Source organism: Rhinatrema bivittatum, chromosome 18 (genome assembly GCF_901001135.1).
Source record: "Rhinatrema bivittatum chromosome 18, aRhiBiv1.1, whole genome shotgun sequence".
Lineage (NCBI taxonomy): Eukaryota > Metazoa > Chordata > Amphibia > Gymnophiona > Rhinatrematidae > Rhinatrema > Rhinatrema bivittatum.
The window spans coordinates 47991173-48010564 of NC_042632.1; the positions used below are offsets into that span (position 1 = coordinate 47991173).

General features: G+C 42.3%; 1 protein-coding gene across 7 annotated transcripts in view; it reads left to right on the forward strand.

The window, feature by feature from the left end:
• Positions 1-5985, forward strand: part of CDKL3 (cyclin dependent kinase like 3) — a 41245-nt gene extending 35260 nt beyond the window's left edge. For all 7 annotated transcript variants that reach the window (XM_029584004.1, XM_029584007.1, XM_029584006.1 and 4 more), the window contains 4 exons: positions 75-171; positions 435-600; positions 4987-5084; positions 5608-5985. In XM_029584004.1, coding sequence (XP_029439864.1) covers positions 75-171; positions 435-600; positions 4987-5084; positions 5608-5631 — 385 coding nt within the window. In that variant the 3' untranslated portion in view covers positions 5632-5985. The remainder of the gene's footprint in view (positions 1-74; positions 172-434; positions 601-4986; positions 5085-5607) is intronic.
• Positions 5986-19392: the final 13407 nt, after the last annotated feature.

Genomic DNA, 19392 nt, shown 5'->3' on the forward strand with positions numbered 1-19392 from the left:
AAATGTTCTGGGTTCCTGTTTTTGTTTTTTTATTTTCCAGAGTGTATAAATCTTAAAATGTTATTCATCTGCAGTAGGTTAACAGAAAGGCCCAAGAAAAGAAGAAGCCCTTTACAAGCTCTGGGACAAGCTGGTCCTAACAATAAACAAGAGGAAAACTCCTTGGTCCAGGTATAATATGACATGAGCCATCGTCTAAGCCTAAGTCTTTGAGTTTAACTTTTGCATTTTGTTTATAATTTTTTATGCTTTATTACTTTCTTTATATGAGTGCTAAATATTCCCCCAGCTTTAAACAATAGCCAGTGTTTACCATGCAAAAGCCAATTTTATAGGGCTTGCCAAGGATGGCGGCCTGTTCTTCTGAAGAACTGTCTTCTAAAGCACCCGGGTGCATTGACCTCACTATTTCTGACAATATTTCTGTCTTGTAGAATCAAACTGGGAAGTCAGTGTCACTTCATGACCGGACTCCACAAATCGAGAAAACACAGATGTCAAACAGAAAGAAACCAAACCCTTCCAAATGTGAGAGGAAAGAAATCCACTTCCCAGAGCTGCTAGTAACGGCGCAGCAGAAAGAACTCCGAGAAGTGGAAGGTGGGAAGATTGCTTTATGATTACTTCCTGCTGTTTGCAGGCATGCAGCCTCTGCCAAGGGTTAATCTTAGTCCGTTCCAGTGTGTGACTTGGTTGGAAAAGGGTGAGACAGAAATATCACTTGCCCAGGTTGCTGAGGTGGAAGGGCTGGGGTTCGGGAATGACCACTGGACAGGGGTTTTTGTGAGCCATTCTGGCAAGCACAGAAACTCCAGGATAAAGAGAATGGCTATATGCTGCTTGCACGTCATCTGCCCCCTGTACTTTTGGGAACAGGGCATGTTGGCAGACGTGATTGTTTCTGAGCACATCGGTCTTTGAGGGACTGTCACTGTGAATAGAGTTTTATTTGCAGAACTGAAGGAATTTCCTTAGGAAAAAAGGGGCAGAAGGTTTGTTTACAGTTAAAGCTCATGTGAGCCTTCTGCGCTGCTAAGCTGAACTGTGAAAGTAGTTGCTGATTTATATGTCATTATATATCACATTGCTATGATGAGCAAGATTTTACCCTGAGCATAGCATTTTAGCCTAGTAACAGTAAATACTGTCTTTATTTGCAGTGAGATACCGTTCATTAGCTTTAGTTGGAGATGAGTCTAGCAGGACTTAATTTAGCAATAGTAAAATTAGGATTCATTTGACACCCTGTTTCTATGGGAGGTGAGTAGAGATGAATTGCTTGGTGCCATCTGCTGGGCACTGTTTAACTAGGCACGTCTGTTCCATGTGATGGCCCCGCAGTGATAAAGGTCAGGAGCAAAGCACAACTTGGATTTTCCAGGCTCCCACATGCCGATGTCAGCAGTCTTGGTGACTCGTGAAAATATTTCACCAGAAGTCAGCTGTCAGTGGTGCTCTGCTGCACGTTTTATATGTACGGAAAGAGCCATCTGCCTAGTACAGTAAATAGCTGATACATTTTAGGACTTGACCTGTATTATTGTTTTGACAGTGTTTTTTTAAATTCCGAGTATGCAGATGAGTCCTACTTCATCATCTATAAATCTTTATCGCACAGTGCCACTCTTTTGGGGACATTTGTTATCTCAGATTAATCTCCCGAATAAACATTATGGATTAAATATGGGGAGCAAGTCTTCTACGGACTAGATTTGTGCGTACACAGTATTCATTTTTAATGTTTCTAAACAGTCATATTTATTTTTTGATACAAAGTGATTAGACCGGAGTTGGTAGCTACCAGCGCACGTGCCAGGCAGTGGGGCACGATCACGTTACTGGACAGGGAAGAGCAGCACTCCGTCCCGAGCGCTGTACAATTTCTGGGCGAGCACCGTAAGCAGTTCTGAAACTTGCAGGCTGGCTGTGCTAGCCTTTCTCTGCTGTACCCTCCAGAGGCAGCAGTTGATTGGGGGGTAAGGGGGAAAGCACCCTTCCCATTTGCCTGGTACTCTAACATCTTTGCGGGAGATGATGGCCGTTGTTAAGCCCTCTGCCAAAAAACTGGCTGATGCCTGAAATAGACCATTATTTATGGCAGATTTCCTTACTGACCAGGCATTTTATTCCAAGCAGAAGTGTTTTGGACTGAAATATAGTTAAGGTTAAAAAAAAAAAAAAAGGACAACTAAAAATCATGTCCTTATAATAGGTTTCGATTCTGAGCCATTTTCAAATTACAGACACAGATTTATCAGTTCATGAATCAATCATAGCTATAATGTGCAGTATCCATCAATCCAGAACATGCACTGGTGTATAGAGCTGTCTGAGATTTACTGCTCCTATACTCTGGAATCAGTTTGCTAAAGAAGTAAAATCACAGCTACTAGCATTTTCAGACTACTTTGTGAAATACCTTTACTTGCAAGTATATTACTTGCTCACTCTGTCTAATAGCATCGTCATGCACATGTTTTCAGATTTGGTAAACTAAATGTCATGTGTAAAAGAAAAATAAAGAACGCAGACTCTTTCACTACAGTTTTCTCTTTAAATCTTTAGAATTCTTGAGAGGCAATGTTATAAAGTCTCGATAATAACACAAACATAGATTTAGTGTGAGAAATAATTGCCAGGAAAGTCGTAACATGATGCTCCAATGAAACAAAAAAGAAATTACACACTGGCTAAAAATAGTGGTGGCATCATGCCTTCAGATATGCCGCGGTAAGACACAGACTAGCTAAAATGACTGCAGGTAGCCTACTTCTGTTATATTTTCCCTATCTCCTGTTCACATTTCAGGCTTATCTGCTGTCCATTTGGCTTTCTATGTTTCTGTTAATTCTCCCTTGGTGGGTTGCCTGAGGCTCAGAGGCACAGGACCACAGGCCACTGCCAAGGAGTGGGGTCAAGTATAGTCTGAAATTCGGGGCCGGCCCAGCTGCTGGTCTAGAAGTAGCAACAGGTTTCAAAAGGTCTCAGGATATCCCAAAGCAGGTCAAGCAGTTTGCACCTCTTATCAAAATCAGAGGCAGAATCTGTTACGTAGGGTGACTAGTCCCACAGCCCCTCTTCATGGCTGGAAGGCCAGGTTGGTTCCTTGGCGGCAGGGTTATTTGCTTATTCTCTTTGACACCTCCACATTCCTTGTGCTGAAGGTTTGGCCTCGTGGCCACAGCACCAGCCTGATTCCTTCCCCCCTCCCCAACCTGAGGAGCCTGTGGTTCAAGCTTCACCAGTAGCTTCACCCCTAAAACTCAAAGTCAAGAGACCCAGATCAGGATCTGGAAAGCAAAGCTAAGCTTCAGTCACTTTCCAATACAGGCCCAACTGGAAAACCAAACTGTTACACAATCTCTGTTTCTTTATATTTGAGGTTTAGACTTTGTGAAAATGAACTTTAGACCATATAATAGTAACGTATGTTTGTTTTGGAAATATGTACTGATATTTTTGTTACAAGCATAGACAGTTACCACCCTAAACAGTAGACATGGGGGTAAGCTGCAGAGAGCGGCAGTTACGTTTTGCTGGACCGACTGGATGGACTGTTTGAGTCTTTATCTGCCATCGTTTGCCATGTAAATACACAGCAGTCATACACCCGTCCTGAACTGGATGTTTCACCTTTTTATGTAGGGGGCTTAATATAAAACTTTCATGTACTTACTATAGGATCACATCTTGAGGTTTATTCACCAAAAATGGTTAATCAATTACCACCAATAAGTTCAGAAACTTTTGGCAACTAAAATTCAACAAATCAAATCAAAAACCTAACATTTAATCCAGTTGTGTGATATGAAACCTGTATTCCTGAATATTCTGCAGGATATATCCCATACCTGGTTCTTGTACTCGGTCATACCTGGCATCTAGCATTGCACCTTCAAGAGGATTTATTATTTTCTCCTTTCACTTTCCCTTGTTATATACAACTGTAGTTCCCCTTCCCGGTGCACTTTTAAGCAGGGGACACTTGATACCAGGGCTTAGTCTTGACTCACTTCTGCAAATCTCGGGCATGGACCCGCCGACGGGAGAAAGATTACATTCGGGGCCCAAGGCATTTTAATGGCACAGCACCACGGAGACACCGCACACAAGGCTTGGTGTTCCAGATTAGAAAGTCTTTACTGAACCAGATCAAAATTACAAAGTTGCAAGTTATAGTCTTTTAGCATTACAACGCCAAGAACCAGTACAGGCTTGGTAAAACGTGGGTTGCAGTCCTTACTGGTGCACTCTCCTGGGGCTCCCTGACTCCCACAGACCCATTTTGGTAGCTGAATATGCAATGCTTGACTCGTTCTCCTGCACACCTCCTGGATCTCAGCACTGCTTGGGCACCTTTCCACACTGCTCGTGAAGATCTTTCTTTAAACACAGAACTCGCTGGCTCCGTCAGGAATAGTTGCTGAAAGTAACACAAGCACCCCCACCGAGACTTTTCTGTTTTGCCCTCCATAGGCACCGGGGACAGCAAGTTTCAACCCTTCGGATCAAAATATTCTCTGGGGTTTTTTTTCTAACCAAATCATGGACTGCACCTAGAGAGGAGTGTCATAGGAAATAGTTCAGTCCTCTGCTGGGAGGGACGTAAACCTTAGTGAAGGGGCCATAGGCTGCTTTACAAAAAGAAACTTTCATTCTGGTGGGTAAGGATTTTGTTCTAATGCTTACCTTGTCTACTGAATTGAAAAGCAGAAATAAAAAGCAGTGTCCTAGCAACATCCGTGGGAAAGACTTAAGGCCTCTTTGCCTCCCAAAACACCCCTTTTATTGAATAAAACCCTTATTTTTCTTTACTTTCTTGCTGGCTAGGGACAGAGCACTACAGAGAGAAACCTAGACCAGTGAAAGAAAGGACGAATTAAGGGTTTAACACGAGTTATAGAACTAAAGGAAATAAGGAACTGCCATACACCAGAGAGCTGCAGATCTAGATATAATTAGCTTTTTTTTTTTCTCTTGTAAAAGGTAAACAGTTAAAAATAGTGAAGAAACAACAGAAGAAGTCGGAGGAATCTAAAATCCCTGTGTTAGTAGCCATGGATCACAATCAAGAAAAACAAGAGGTAAAGGGGATGTGTGTTTCAGAATATGATGACAGTTTTCAGTGCAAAGGCAAGCACATAAATGCAACAATCAAAATATCACAAAATGTCAAAAAGGAAAAATGCCTGCCTAAATAGCCTTGTTTTCACACTGTCTGCCAGCCATAACGATTCAGGGAAGGAGTTCAATGCAACGTTAATTAGAAAATCGAGGGAAACTGCAGTATATTAGATGTCCGGAAAGCCGTCTGGTGATGATTATTTACTCATTTATACAGTTTTTTTCACATGCAAGCTAGACACCTTATTGTACATGATGCACTTTGCATGATTTTAGAGTTTCCTGTGTGACCCGTTTTTCCAGTATTTTAATTTAGCTTTGTTAAAGAAGTGTAGAACGTTTGTACACAGCTATTGTTAAGCTGCTGTTGTATATTTCACAATGGAAATGCCAGGATGAAAAATGTTGGTGATGTGCAAATTACAGAAACTCAAGGTCTCAGTAGCAAGTTAAAAGTTCTCTGTTTCCCAATTCAACTTCTAGACAAACAAGAAGTTCACAGAATGAAAGTGCAAGCCAAACATTTTATGTTTCCAGCTTAAGGCCACAGGTCTGCCGGGGCTCGACTGCAGAATCAATGTACTGTGCATCACTGAAAAGAGACAGTTCCTCCTCCCATATCAGCCTTTTACATTTGATAATGTTGATTGGATAATTCAAATACTATTTTACACAATTTTTCAGTTCATTAAATGTACATTCTCCTAAAATGTCTTTTGCACTGTAAAATGTCAAATAACTTATTCATAAATGAATATATTTTTTCTAGTAGCGTCATTTATTTTAGTGTTTTTCTTTAAACTGTAACGACCAATAATATGTGTAAAAGAGATAATTTTAATAAATTTATTGTATAATCTACTTTCCCTTTGTATAAATTCTCTCCTGTGTGTGATTTGCGATCAGATGTATCTTTTGTTATGACTCAAGGGATATTGGGACAGATAGGAGTCTGTGTACTAACTCCCATTATAACCGGCAGATTAATGTGCATCACCTCATGGTTTTAATGTGTGCACATATAGAAAGGGTCATGGTAAATTGAGTATAGCTCTTATAATGCAGGCTCTGCATATATAGTTTTGCGTTAATATTTCCCTGTGCTAATCAGCCCAAATTGAATGGGATGGTTAGCCTGGGGGAACATCCTCGAGTGGCACAATGTCCCCCGTTCCCTAATCCCCTTCCCCAAAAGGTACAGACCCCCACAAGGACCTGTCTGACGGAGCCTTCCTCCTAACATGACCCTCTATCCTCTCCCAGGCCACCATGGGTCCCTCCCCACCAGCAGGCCTGCTTCCTGTAGTCTCTGAATGACTACACTAACTGAGTTGATGTGCTAGCAGTTAATTACACTTCTGGAAGTGTAGTTAAATTTACCTTAGCAATGTGGCCAAGGTAAATTTAATGCACTTCCACAAATCCCACAATAATGCGTAATGAGTTCATTACCAAGGTGACTGTGTAATTTTTAATGAAGTGGTGTAGATTAAAAATTTGCAATTGTGTTATTTTTAACATGGCTGTTTTGGGTTACTAACATAGCATTAGGGCCCTTTGTATATTGGTATAAGTTAATGTATACATTAAACCAGGGCTTCCCAAACTTTTACCCAATGAGACCCTATTTTAGCAACTGAAAATTCACATGACCCCCTAGACAGTGACCAAAACAAATTATTAGAGGAGGCAGGCTCCCCTACAACAATCACCAGCTCACCCTTTTTATACTGCAGGTGATTATTTCTCGGCCTCTACCTTCTCTAGTAGATTCTTTCTCCTAATCTCCATCCACTCCTGAGGACCCCTCTTAACCTCCTCTTCAGCTAATCCCACCTCCTCTCACCTCTCTCACCCCCTCTAACCCTTTTTGCATCCCTCAGCTGATCTGCTTTAACCCCAAGCTTCCCTTATAGTTCCCCAATCAGTCCTCTGTTATCTCCTCCCTCTCACTTTTTCCCCATTCCTTCGTCCCCATCCCCTCTCTCACCACCTTCCCTCCTATATCCTCGAGTCAATCTTGTGTCATTCCCTCTCTTTCACCCTCCCTAGCCAGTCTTCTCCCCAACGCTCTCCAGCTGATCCCCATTCTGATCCAAGCCTCATTCTACCTGCATCTGATTTCCCCTCCTTCAAACACCTCCTCCTCCTCCATACATGCTTCTGGTCAGGATCAATGGCAACATTTTCCTTTGGACCCTCGGCCAACAGTGGATAACAAATGATGTGAGGAGAGAGCAGGCTGATGCCAGGGGCAACACTTCTCTTGGGTAAGTTCAGTAGTGAGTGAGGCTAGAGGCGCAGTGGCAATCTCCACTGACCATGCACACTCAACCCTCCCTTCCCCTAATGGCTGGTTCAGATCCCAACAGTGATCTGCAAACAGCAGCAGCATTAGTCATGCAAGCCAGCGTCTGACCTGTCAACCAGTGCAAAATTACATGCCCTGCAGCAACTCTGAGCCCTCGCGCAAGGCTTCCTACTATTATAGAACCTCATAAGAGGGCAGGGCGGCTCACAGGCCTCATGCTCACTGCCTGAAGACCCCTGCTGTTTGAGGCCCTTGTGACCTCATTTGCTGTCACGACCCACAGTTTGGGAAGCCCTGCATTATAACACGTTAACTTTAACACTGCTTAGTATATAGGCCCGATATTTATTATAGTGTTATAGTATCCCAGTGAGTTCACGGTCTGAGCTTGAGCAAAGGGCAGCGAGTGTATGTGCCTGCTCAGAGTCACGTAGAGGGAATTCCTGGTTTTATAGCTCTTTATCCGATCACCCTTCTGTGCTACCTTGGCAGCTTAGATACTTTTTAACTTTTTATGGCTTTGTGTTGCTTCATGCAAATTTTATGTTGTGTCCATTTTTTATTCTAAGAAGGGAATGGAAAATAAAACAGAGGATATCATAATGCCTCTGAGGTGTTCCATGGTGAGATTGCACCTTGAATACTGTGTGCAATTCTGGTCATCACATCTCAAAAAGGATATAGTTGCGATGGAAAAGGTACAGAGAAGGGCAACCAAAATGATAAAGGGGATGGAACAGCTGCCCTATGAGGAAAGGCTAAAGAAGTTAGGGCTGTTTGGGATGGAGAAGAGATGACTGAGGGGGATATGATAGAGGTCTTTAAAATCGTGAAAGGTTTAGAACGGGTAGATGTGAATCAAAGTACTCTCAAAGGATTCATAAATGGAACGGAGATGATGGATTCCTTCATCGAGGTCCTGCAGTGGTTGAGGCGTGATTTGATCGCCTATGTCAGAGCGCAGAAATGGCTTTAGGCGCTGTAAATGTTCATATATGTACTGCACCATATAAAACTGATGCTGCTGAATGCGAGAGGTAAGCATTGAACTTTGAAACACCTTCATTGCTAAGTCATCTAGGATCTTATTATCTTTTCCCAGAGGGGAATTTGCATAAAGCTTCGACTTTTTCGCCCTCTTCAAGGCTGACTCGACCACTACTGAAGCGTATGGGAGGTGGACTGGGCCATAGCACTAAGATTTTGAGGCGGTTCAAGTTCAGCTTTCTTGCCACTGGCAAGGTAGAGTGAGGAGACTCCCAAGATTTGAGGAGGACTGAATCTAATATAGAGAGAGGACGCAGAGCTGCTGGTTCCGAAGGAACATACAAAATTTTTAAGATTCTGAAAACTTCTTTGCAGGGGGTCAGGGATTTTTCGGAACTCCACATTTAATGCAGCTTCCATCTTCTCATTTGGATATGTGAGATCCTCAGGTGGGCTTTGGTCCACTCCATGACGCTCGGAACTTGGGATATAAAACCTTGGAGGACTGATCTCTGGATGACAGGATGAGAAGAAACCAGAAATTATTGCCAAAATCTGTTGGATGGCTTCTATGGAGCTACATCTTGGCAATTTTGGAGGCGGACACTGTAGAAACTCAGATAGCTGATGCAGTTGTGCCATGGGATGACGCCATTGCTCTGTGGGACGTCGCAGATGCTTCACATTGGGATGCATCTGAGTCGATCGTATAAGTGGTAGGCTTCCATTTAATTTGCTCAATGGAGTCCTATGTCGGTTTGCCATGCATTGAGGTGGACGGCTTCGTCGATGATGGCCGCATCGATGAAACACTGGCCTTGATATTTTGGAGCCTGGTTTCAGACGCTTTGGGATGTTTTAGTTTCTTCTGATGGCCCATGGTCATTGGATCTTCCGAGGAGGCATCTCTTGGCCATGGTTTCGGGCTTGGTGAAGATTGAGTTGAGTGCTATGGAGAGGGCACGTATTGCCCAAAGGTGAGGAGCCCACCTCCTCACATTGTCTGGCAATCTTCTTGGCCCTTTGCCTCCGGGCCTGAATGCAGCTGCAGTCCCTGCATGCAGCCAGGTCGTGCTCTGAACCGAGGCACAAATAACAATAGTTGTGTCTGTCTGTTGCAGACATGATGTGCCCGCAAGATCAATATATATATTTTTTTTTTGTAATACAATTTTTATTGAGTGATCCTCAGACACAATATGAAACATTGACTTGGTGGCTGAATCAATATTTAAAACCCGGGGCTTTCTTCATCGACGTCTTCTGAAAAAAAACCCAAAAACTTGTAATCGAAGATAAGATTCATGTCCGCATGTGACATGGAAAAAAATGCAACTTAGGAAAACAGTTAATGATAACTGAGGTACTCGGGCGGGAACACCCGTGCATGGGCAGAACAGAAACCTTTGCCATAGGAGAAGGTTCCAAACCGCACCACCAGAGGACGACGCACCCAATCAGCATGGCTCTTTTACTCGCTTATCAACAGAAAAAAAGATTGTAGCTTGAGGAGCACTATGGATTTTTCTTGAAACTGTCAGGAAAACAATTCTGTAAGTCTAACCAAAATGACGCCAACCTCAAAAAAAAAAAAAGTACATTGCAATAAACAATTTTTAAAATCTCAGTGCCACTTTTCACTGAAGGTATTTGTATTATTTGCCACTGAGACTTTAGAAACATCTGGAACAGTTTCATGAAGTTTTGAAGATGTGGGTGTGGAGAAGCTCCCACTTTTACACGGAAATAGGCAACTTCTGTGACGTTGCTATGACTGAGTAAAGTGCAGGAGAAATGTCAGCAAGCAGGCATGCGGAAAGGAATGGCCCTGAGGGCAGAGATGTGCAGTTCAGCAGAGAGCAACTGTTCGCACACGATATCGAAGTTAAAGAGCAGCACAATCGCCCTGTTCAGGGCATTTCTTAATTCCTGGGAGTGTTGCTACTTGTTGAGTCTACTTCATACGGTTTACCTTGGACTAAAAGGGTTTTGTTAAAGAATTTTACCTTTCATTCACACGATCACTATTTTGAAACCCCTGAAGCTTCTTGTGAAGAAGAGGGAGTGGCAGAGACCACCGAGGAAAAAAAAACCAAACATGTAAAAACAAAAAAAAAAGGCGCCTGAAAGATACCAGAAGGATGCGAGCAGATTCTGCATTCATGTCTGTGGGTTTGTCATTGCTTTTCCATTATATAGCCTAGCTTCGTTCAGGATCTCACTAGCATTTATATTTTTGGTAGAGCACTAAATCTCTCTAAAGGGCCTTATTCAAAAAAAGATATTTTCCTATTCTGTACCTATGGAAGCCATCTTTATTAATTAAGCTTCCCACATAGCAGGATGAAAACATTTGGCCAATAGCCCTTTGCATGATATGTTTACATGATGATACTGTGGTCCAGCTGGAATAAACCTTGAATTTCATAAAGTTTATAGCCAAGATGGAAGGCAAATTCCACATCTTTGTAGTTACAAAACATGATCTGTATACACAAACTTTGTGATTTTGAAGCCAGCCATAGGGCTGGTAAGTTTGTGGGCCAGAACTATTAAATGTTTTCTCTCATTTTGTGTTTATGGATAAAATGCTTATCAGATATGGCCCTGACTCAAAAGCAAATGCATAGAGTGGTACAGTGCAGAGTTGGTTTGGATTAGATCTATGTTTAGAGCTATCTGGTCATCTACCACCACTTTTTTCCTCTAGCTAAATATGTCTACATGACTGTTTTACAAATAAAAAATGCAGTTGTACTGACAACCATGTTGCTGTTTCTCCTGTGTCTGTGCATAATGTGATAGAAAACTGAGTTTAGCAGTTACTGCTTATAGGCACAAAGCAGCAAACTGATTGAGTCTCCTCCGAATGACCTTGAGTGTGTCAGAGCCTCCTTGTATTGCTAGACTGGGCCACATGCACTTTAATTATATATGGCAAATATGCCAAGAGCGAGTAGTACATCTATACTGAACACAAAACTCCTCCCAGTCATGATGTAAAGGAATAAATACTCAGGTTATTCATGACTAGAAGAGTAGTCAGACCTAAGCTTACATAAGAATCCATCGCTCACAGTGTATGTTTCAGCATACAACCATCCTCACATGGTACTGCTAAAAGCAGAGTAGTAGCAGAGAGTTGGAAAGCAAGAATCAAAGCCTGTTTTTCCTTTGGATGTTGTGAATCACCTTGGGCAAATCACTTCATCCTTTACTGCCTCAGGTACAAACATAGGGGTTTATTTACAATTATCCCAGTTTGTGTCTAAGGGAAAATGATTAGTAACCAGGATCCTAAGATAGTAAACCATATGGAGCAGTGACCTACCAACTGTAGCTGACTTTAAACTCACCTTGAGCTTGCATTTGGAAAGACAAATAATTAAATGCAAGTAGCTGCCTCTCTTAGGACCTGCTATGGATGCCTGTCTCAGCTCTCAGAGGGTTAGTTTCTTTTAATGCCGGGGGCAGGCAACTCCTGGTCCTGAACTACCACAAACAGGTCTGGTTTTCAGGATATACAAAACGAGATATGCTTGCATGCCCTGCCTCCGTTGTACACATATCGATTGTGGAGACCCTGAAAATCTGACTTGTTCCTGGCACTCCAGGTGTGGAGTTGCCTACTCCTGCTTCATAGGCTTGTGGACGCTTCATTGGTTTTGTGCATGTTCCCAGAATGTGCCTAGGGAAATATTGCTCAGAAAAAGCTAACAAGACTGAGCAGTTATGACACAAGACACTTCACATGACTGGAATCTTTCTTTAAGGTCTGCTTGAGAGCTGGTCCTATCATTTGTTCATGTGCAAGTGGCACTATTTATGTGGAGATTATATTTTTCTTATATTTCGATTTCTTTCTTTTTTTTTAAGTACACAAAAACCTACTGCATGCAGAGTTATTTTCCAGGGCTGTGCAGCAGCTGAGCTTTGTACTTTGATGAAAAAAATGTATGAATGGCTTTAATTTTCTTGTATACTTTTATGCAACTCTTCCTTATATTCGAAATACAAAAATAAATAAATCAACCCCTTCTCCCGCCCCAAAAAAATCACAATGTTTGAAATTAGAAAGAAAAGTCTAAATCTCTTCATTACTTTCTTGTATGGTTATTGTCAAGAGGACTTTTTTTTTTTTTTAATTTCAATTTCAATTTCACAAAAATGAATTAGCTGGTGCAATTTATCAGTGGTCAGTATGGCACTATAAGTTGCAATACTGGAGGATATGGGTGCTTTTCTTTACCTTTACCACATGTCCTCTAGACAGAGAGTCAGAATTTAGAGTTTAGACACTGATCTAGTATGTTCATGGAGATTACTGTATTTCTTCCTGTGTGGTTACAGTGTATTCATTTTTAAAGTATGCAAGGGGGATAGCATTGTTCACACTATTTATTTTACTTGCACATTGTGATATATATATAGGCAGTTGGGTGGGATTCAAACCATCCTGGATTTAATAAGCATAAACAAGACAAATACCCTTTTCCCATAGGAGATCCATTTGTGTCCACTCTAGATGAGTCCATGTCAGATGGCAGTCACATGATTTGACTGTCACATGATCAGCATTTAGAACTGACCCAAAGCTTGACTCAGCTAATGTAAGGACCTGTTAATATTCCGCTCATTATGAACTAGGAAAACATTTTTACCCATTGCAAAAAAATAACAAACATAAAAACCCCATCAAGCCTCCTAATATTTTTCACCAGAGCACAAATCCTATTCTAGTGAATGATTTTTTTTGCAATTTTTTTTTCTTGTACAGATGGTAGTACCAGTTATTTTAATGTGCATATTGCCATGAAAAAAGCCTCTGCCATCTGTTCCACCATCTAATTATAAAGGCAAAAAGATCCATAATTCATTATTGCATCATGAAAAGGTAAAGTAGAGATGAATTTATATGTGATTACATTTTCTATGGAATGTAGAATATTTTCAACATAAATCAGTAGAAAACTGCTCTATCTGTGACTGTAATAAATATCCTGATACTGTGCTTTTATTTCTTGGCAAGTAGGAATTCGGAATGAGAACATTTAGCTGCAACAGAAGTCATTAGTTTGCTGTACTCCAGCCACGATATATAATGGTGTCTTAGAAAGAAATGTTACAGCTGTCTCTCATGTTCTTTCCCTACTGTCATTGCACTATGTGAAGATAAAAGGGTCTACGCCAGGGCTCCCCAACCCTGTCCTGGGGACCCCACAGCCAGTCGGGTTTTCAGGAGATCCACAAGGAATATGCAGGAGACACATTTGCATATGATATGCAAATATATATCATGCATATTCAATGTGGATATCCTGAAAACCCGGCTGGCTGTGGGGGTCCCCAGGACAAGTTTGGGAAACCCTGCTCTGCACACAGGCATGGATTCCCCCCATCCAGGGGAAGATAACCTCTAATCCTCATGGACAGCAGTCCTCTCCGGTTTTCAGGAAGTTCCTAATAAATATATATGTTGCATGCACCCTGCTTCAATTGTATGCAAATCTATCTCAAACATATTTATTAGGGATATCCTGAAAACCCCAGCCGATTGGTTACCAGGAGGAGTGAGGTTGCCTACCCTTGTCCCTATCAGAATTCTTAGGTCTCCCGCCCCCCAGCATCCTAACACAGTAGCTCTCAGGCCAGTCCTCAGGACATACCCAGCCACTCTGGCTTTCAAGACATCCACAATGAAAATGCATAACAGAGATCTGCATGCACTGCCTCCACTGTATGCAAATCTACCTTATGCAAATTCATTGTGTCTATTCTGACTGGCTATGTCTCCCCCAAGGACTGGGTTGAGAACTCCTGTCCTAACAAAACAGGTAAATGCTTATTGCTAAATGAAACTTTTTACATATTGTTTAATTAAAATAATAAAAGTAATACAAAGCTCTAGCGATACTGGGCATGTGTAAATGGCATATTTTTTGTCAGCAATGGGGAAGAGTACAGAATTAAAAATGAGGACAGCATTTGGTATGGAACAGTTTACTGTTAATATTTGATTGATTTCTGGATTTATATATATATCGTCCTCTACACCAGGGCATTTCAATCTGTGGGTACCTGAGGCAGTGGACGATAAAGAGCTTGATTCCCATTGACACAAAATGGGAGAAAACCCTTGGTGAATTAGGTCCATAATGACCTGTGCAAATCACAAAACTGGGTGGGAAAAGCTGGTTTTCAGCCCTGGTATCTCGCCCAGACTCATTAAATTTGGTAATTATCTTTTGACCACTGAAAGCGGACACAAAAGTGCTTTTGACAATTTGATATTTTGGTACTGGTGCTATCAATCCTGTTATTTTTGAGTTCCATTAAATTGGATTTAAAAACAGATACTGCGTACAGTAAGTATTCTTGGGGAACAATGTAAAACAGTGCGCTCAGCCAAGCGCACTGTTTAATCTGTGGTAGGACGCACAATTTGGACATGCGTCCACAGCCCCTTATGCTATAAGGGGATTAGCATGTCCAAAATGTACGTCCAACCCCCCCCTGGCGAAACTAATAGTGCTCATCACATGCAAATGCACTCAGAAATTAACGCCTGCCCAGAGCAGGCATTCATTTCCGCTTTCCTAACCCGCGGAAGCCGACCTCTCCTGGGTGCCTGCTGCATAGGAGGCGCTAGGCACGTGCAATCAACCCTTGGCAGCTTGCTCCCTCATTTACATATTGCATCGCGCACCCACGAGAGGTGCCCGGGTTCAGTGTTGAGCGCCCGCTTTCCGCGCTCCTTTATTGCATCGGCCCCATAGTTTGTCAGGAAAAAAACCAAAAACTCCTATTGGGCATGAGGAGAGATGCCTGAGGATGGAAGGGAACGATAAGGAACGTGGAACATTCTCACTCCGGTGCACGCCAAGGGTTAATATCAGCCGTGGAATGGTCTGGCAGAGGTTGCCAACCATTTGTGTGCACAGGGGTGAAAGCCTCCAGAACATTAGTTAATGGTAAGGAAAACTCTGATGAATCTTTGGCATGAGAGCTAACGGAACATGAATTGACGGTAAGCAGGGCCGGTGCATCCCAAGAGGCGAACTAGGAGGTTGCTGAGGGCGCCAGCCATTAGGGGGCAGCAAAGAGGAGCCCTGTGGGGCCGTGAGCAGAGCCCATCTCCCTCACAGCCGAGAGGAGCAGAGACTTGGCGGGATGCAAGCAGCACCCGTCTTGCTCGCGGCCGAGAGATGCAGTCTCTCAGTGGGCCACGAGTGAGTGAGGGAGTGAGAGGGATTATGAATGTGTGACAGAGCAATGGGTTTAGTGAGAGAGAGAGAGGGAGCCTGTGTAAGGTGCGTGTGTGAATGTGACAAGGAATCTAAGTGTGAGTAAGAGAGGGGCCCTGTCTGAGTGAATAAGGTCGGGGTTGGAGCCGGGGAAGGAAGAGGCGTAAGACAGAAGGTTTGCCTAGGGCACCTAATACCCTTGAACCGGCCCTGACAGAAAGGAGAATTCTGCTTCCCTTCCTCCATCCGATCTTCTCTTGCTCATGCTCCATTTTTTTTTTTTTTTTGGCAGCCCCTGTTTTCTTTCCTAATTATATTTTCCTCTCTGCTCCTGTCAGAGTCTTCGGTTTTTAATGTATTTTCGTGCAGTTTTCCACAGCAGCGTTTCTGCGGCTCTTCCTTCTGCTGAGTCGGCACTCCGGGTTCCCATTTCTGTCCCTGACTGACAAAGGAGGTTCTTCTCCTGGTGCGGGCTCAGCGGGAGGCAGCAGCAGCTGTACTGAGAAATGAAGAGAAGAGGTGGATTTTAGTAAGTCTGCATCAGCGTTTGCACAGTATTGATTGAAGCTAATTTGCAAGTCGGAAATGTTCCTCGGATTATTTTTAGAAGAGAGTGACTGAAGTACTTCAGTCGTGTGGACCGGGGATGCAGGTGGAGAACTCTTCACATGCTACAAAACATAAACATAGCTCTTCCTTTCAGTGATGCACAGCATGCCTTTAAGCCACTTCTGACATTTTTATGGCATCAGCCAAAGTTTGCTTCAAGAAACCAGAAGAGCAGTAGCAATGAGGTAGCGACTAAACAGTCTCTGCTAGCTGCAGAATTTTGCTTCTCTTGCTCACCACTATAGGCAGGGGCAGGGAAGGCTCCATCCAGATCAGCTGGGCCTCACTTTTTGCCTTGTGTAAAAGCAGAACAATGTCCTACCCTTTCTTGCACAGATAGCCTGAAAATAAGGGAACGGATTCTCTTGACCATCTCGACTACCGACAGCATGAGAAAAATGAAGACTGCAAAGAACTTTGGCCAAACGTTAGCATTAGAAGAAATATCCAAGTTGAGGGAACTTGCCGATATCGGCTCTCATCTCCTCTCGGAATATAAGGAACTGATAAATGTGCCTTAGGAAGGTACTGTCTGTCAAGCACACAGTGATACAATGTAACACAGTATCGATGGCGGAAAAAAACGAAATGGTCCATCCCAGTCTGCCCAGCAAGCTTCTTACGGAACCATGCAGTTCACCCCCAAGCCTTATGTTAAGGGTAGTAATATTAGCAATCAAAACCAGGCACTGTCAAACCCATATCAAAATTACTGCTAGCAACATCTTCCCAGGGTGAGCAGCCTTCTGGATGATTCAGGCAATGCAGCTGCTTGAACGTGCTATGCTTTCTCACTGGGCCGGAGAAGCGGCCCTGCAAGTTTTCCCTAATGTCTGAGTATCAGTACCCCAGACCATAAAAGCCAGAGCCCTGACTGTTTCCCCTCCGTCGTCGAAGCAGAGAGCGATGATGCCGTTGCGTCAAAATACTGTAAGCTAATTGGTTAAGGGTAGTAATCCCCGTGCCTTCTGTTAGGGGTAGTAGCTGCCGCTCCGTGCTGGTTACCCACCCCCCACCCCCCCCCCCATGCACCCTTTTCATCATCTCCACCTCCAGCCTTTAGGGATCCACAGTGTTTATCCCAAGCCTTTTTGATATACCACATCTGGTGGCAGCACCGACAGTATTTCTTTCTTGGACAGCAAAATTCAGCCAAATATTTGAATGGAACAAACATATATTGTTTGAGGCTGAATTGCCTCTGCCCTGCAAGCTAACAAAACGTCCTTATCATTTTTTTTTTATGTTTTAAAGCTTTCCATCTGAGTACATATATTTGAATGTTTCAGCAGGATTGTACCACAGACATTAAGAGACAATTAACTGGTGTTGATTCCAAATGACTCATTGCTTCTAGAGTGCCTATATTGTGATACTGTCCAGAAAAAAAGCCTTATTCGGGACCATATTTGTTCTAATTGTACAGCGAATAATGATAATAATTTCATTTGGATTTAAAAGAGGATCTCAAAGTGTTTTATGAGTCAGCACTTTAGAAAAGCCTCTTAGATGGATAGCATTGGTGCACATTTCCAACAACCAGACAAAATGAAAATTTCTTAAAAGGAAACACTTTTCATCCTGGATTACATGAACGCCATTAGGTCAAAGAATGGTACAAAAGCCTTAGTAAATCTTGGCCCGTGACTAGTTGAAAACCTTGAAATTGTCTGCATTCCCAGCTCAATTTACAGGTATGTTTGTCAGAAAATACCAATGCAGTCATCAGTAAGAAACTTCAAGGAACACACAAGAGAAAAGTGCATTTCTAGCAGCCCTATTAGTAATGGAGAAAAGTGGAGTTGTAGGTTGATACTTTCTAAAGGACCAACAAAAGGAAGCTGCACATGAGCTTTCCAGATCACATAGGCCTATTCTTCAGCAAAAGAAAGGAAAGGGGTTACAAACATTTCGATGATCGGAAGATCTATTATTTCTTGGACTAGAAAAAGATTACTTGATATTCCGAAAGCAATATAAAACCTTACTCATTCAAAAAGCATTCCTGTAACTTTAGTTCATGTTTTTGAGGTGCCTGATGGTTGTTATGTCTTGTTTGTTTATTACATTTCATTGTGTTTATGCTACTGTTGTACATCACCTTGTAGTCTTATGGAACAAGGTGATTTATAAATCCAATAAATAAATATTCAACTCCTCTTCAGACAGACGTCTGTCTGGAAGCCTCATCCCACTACTCCCAGATACCTATCCCACGGCATGACTTTCGTAGAGGCACCAAGTTCCACTCAGGGTTGGGAAACCTAGATGAGAGATCCATGAATTCTGTTAGCTACGTATGAAACTGGTTTAGTGGGATTTCAGGACTATGTAATCTAAACCAGTGTTTTAATTAAAAAAGCCACGTCTCCGGAGTGATGTAATGAGTAAAACACCTGCTCTTTGTCAGCAGAGTGATCTCCCTCCTGCTGGGTTGTAAATTGGGAAATGAACAGAACAGACTGAAATATTACTGAATGGGAACCTTTGTGTCTCCTCACTCAATTGCAGAACCCAGGGATGAGCAGAGCTGGCCCCTCATTGGTACTGAGCGATAACTCATTGAAACCAATTTTAGCTCCCTGAACCCTCTCAATAAAGCACCTGATACCTATAAAACTGCTATTACCCCAGGAAGGGAGCATACAATAGGGCATAATTTCAAAAGGGGTTCTTCCATTCTTATTCATCTTCCTGTTCTTTAATTCTTTCTGAGGGAGAGTGGGAAGGTAAAGGCAAAGCAATTTCAATAAGTCATTTCTGACAGCTTTAAACAAAAGACCTAAAATTAACATCATCTGAGTTATTTGTTGTTATATACCAGCTGTGTACTACTACATGCCACTAAGGTGTGCATGGAAAAAAATGTTCTTTCATGTTTTCATTTCGTTTGCCTTTCGTTTTGTTTCATTTCGATTTTAGTGCAAACTGTTTTTATTTTTACAATGCAACACAAATTTTTGCAATGTATGCTTTTTTTTAATAGCCTGAAACAATATAGTGAGTGGCTAAGCTCAGAGAGACCTCATATTTAAATGCCAAAAGGCTAAGCTAATGTAAGCTTTTGATAGCATTAAATTATTTTTTAATCATTGGTCTCTATGGGCTGGATGTAAG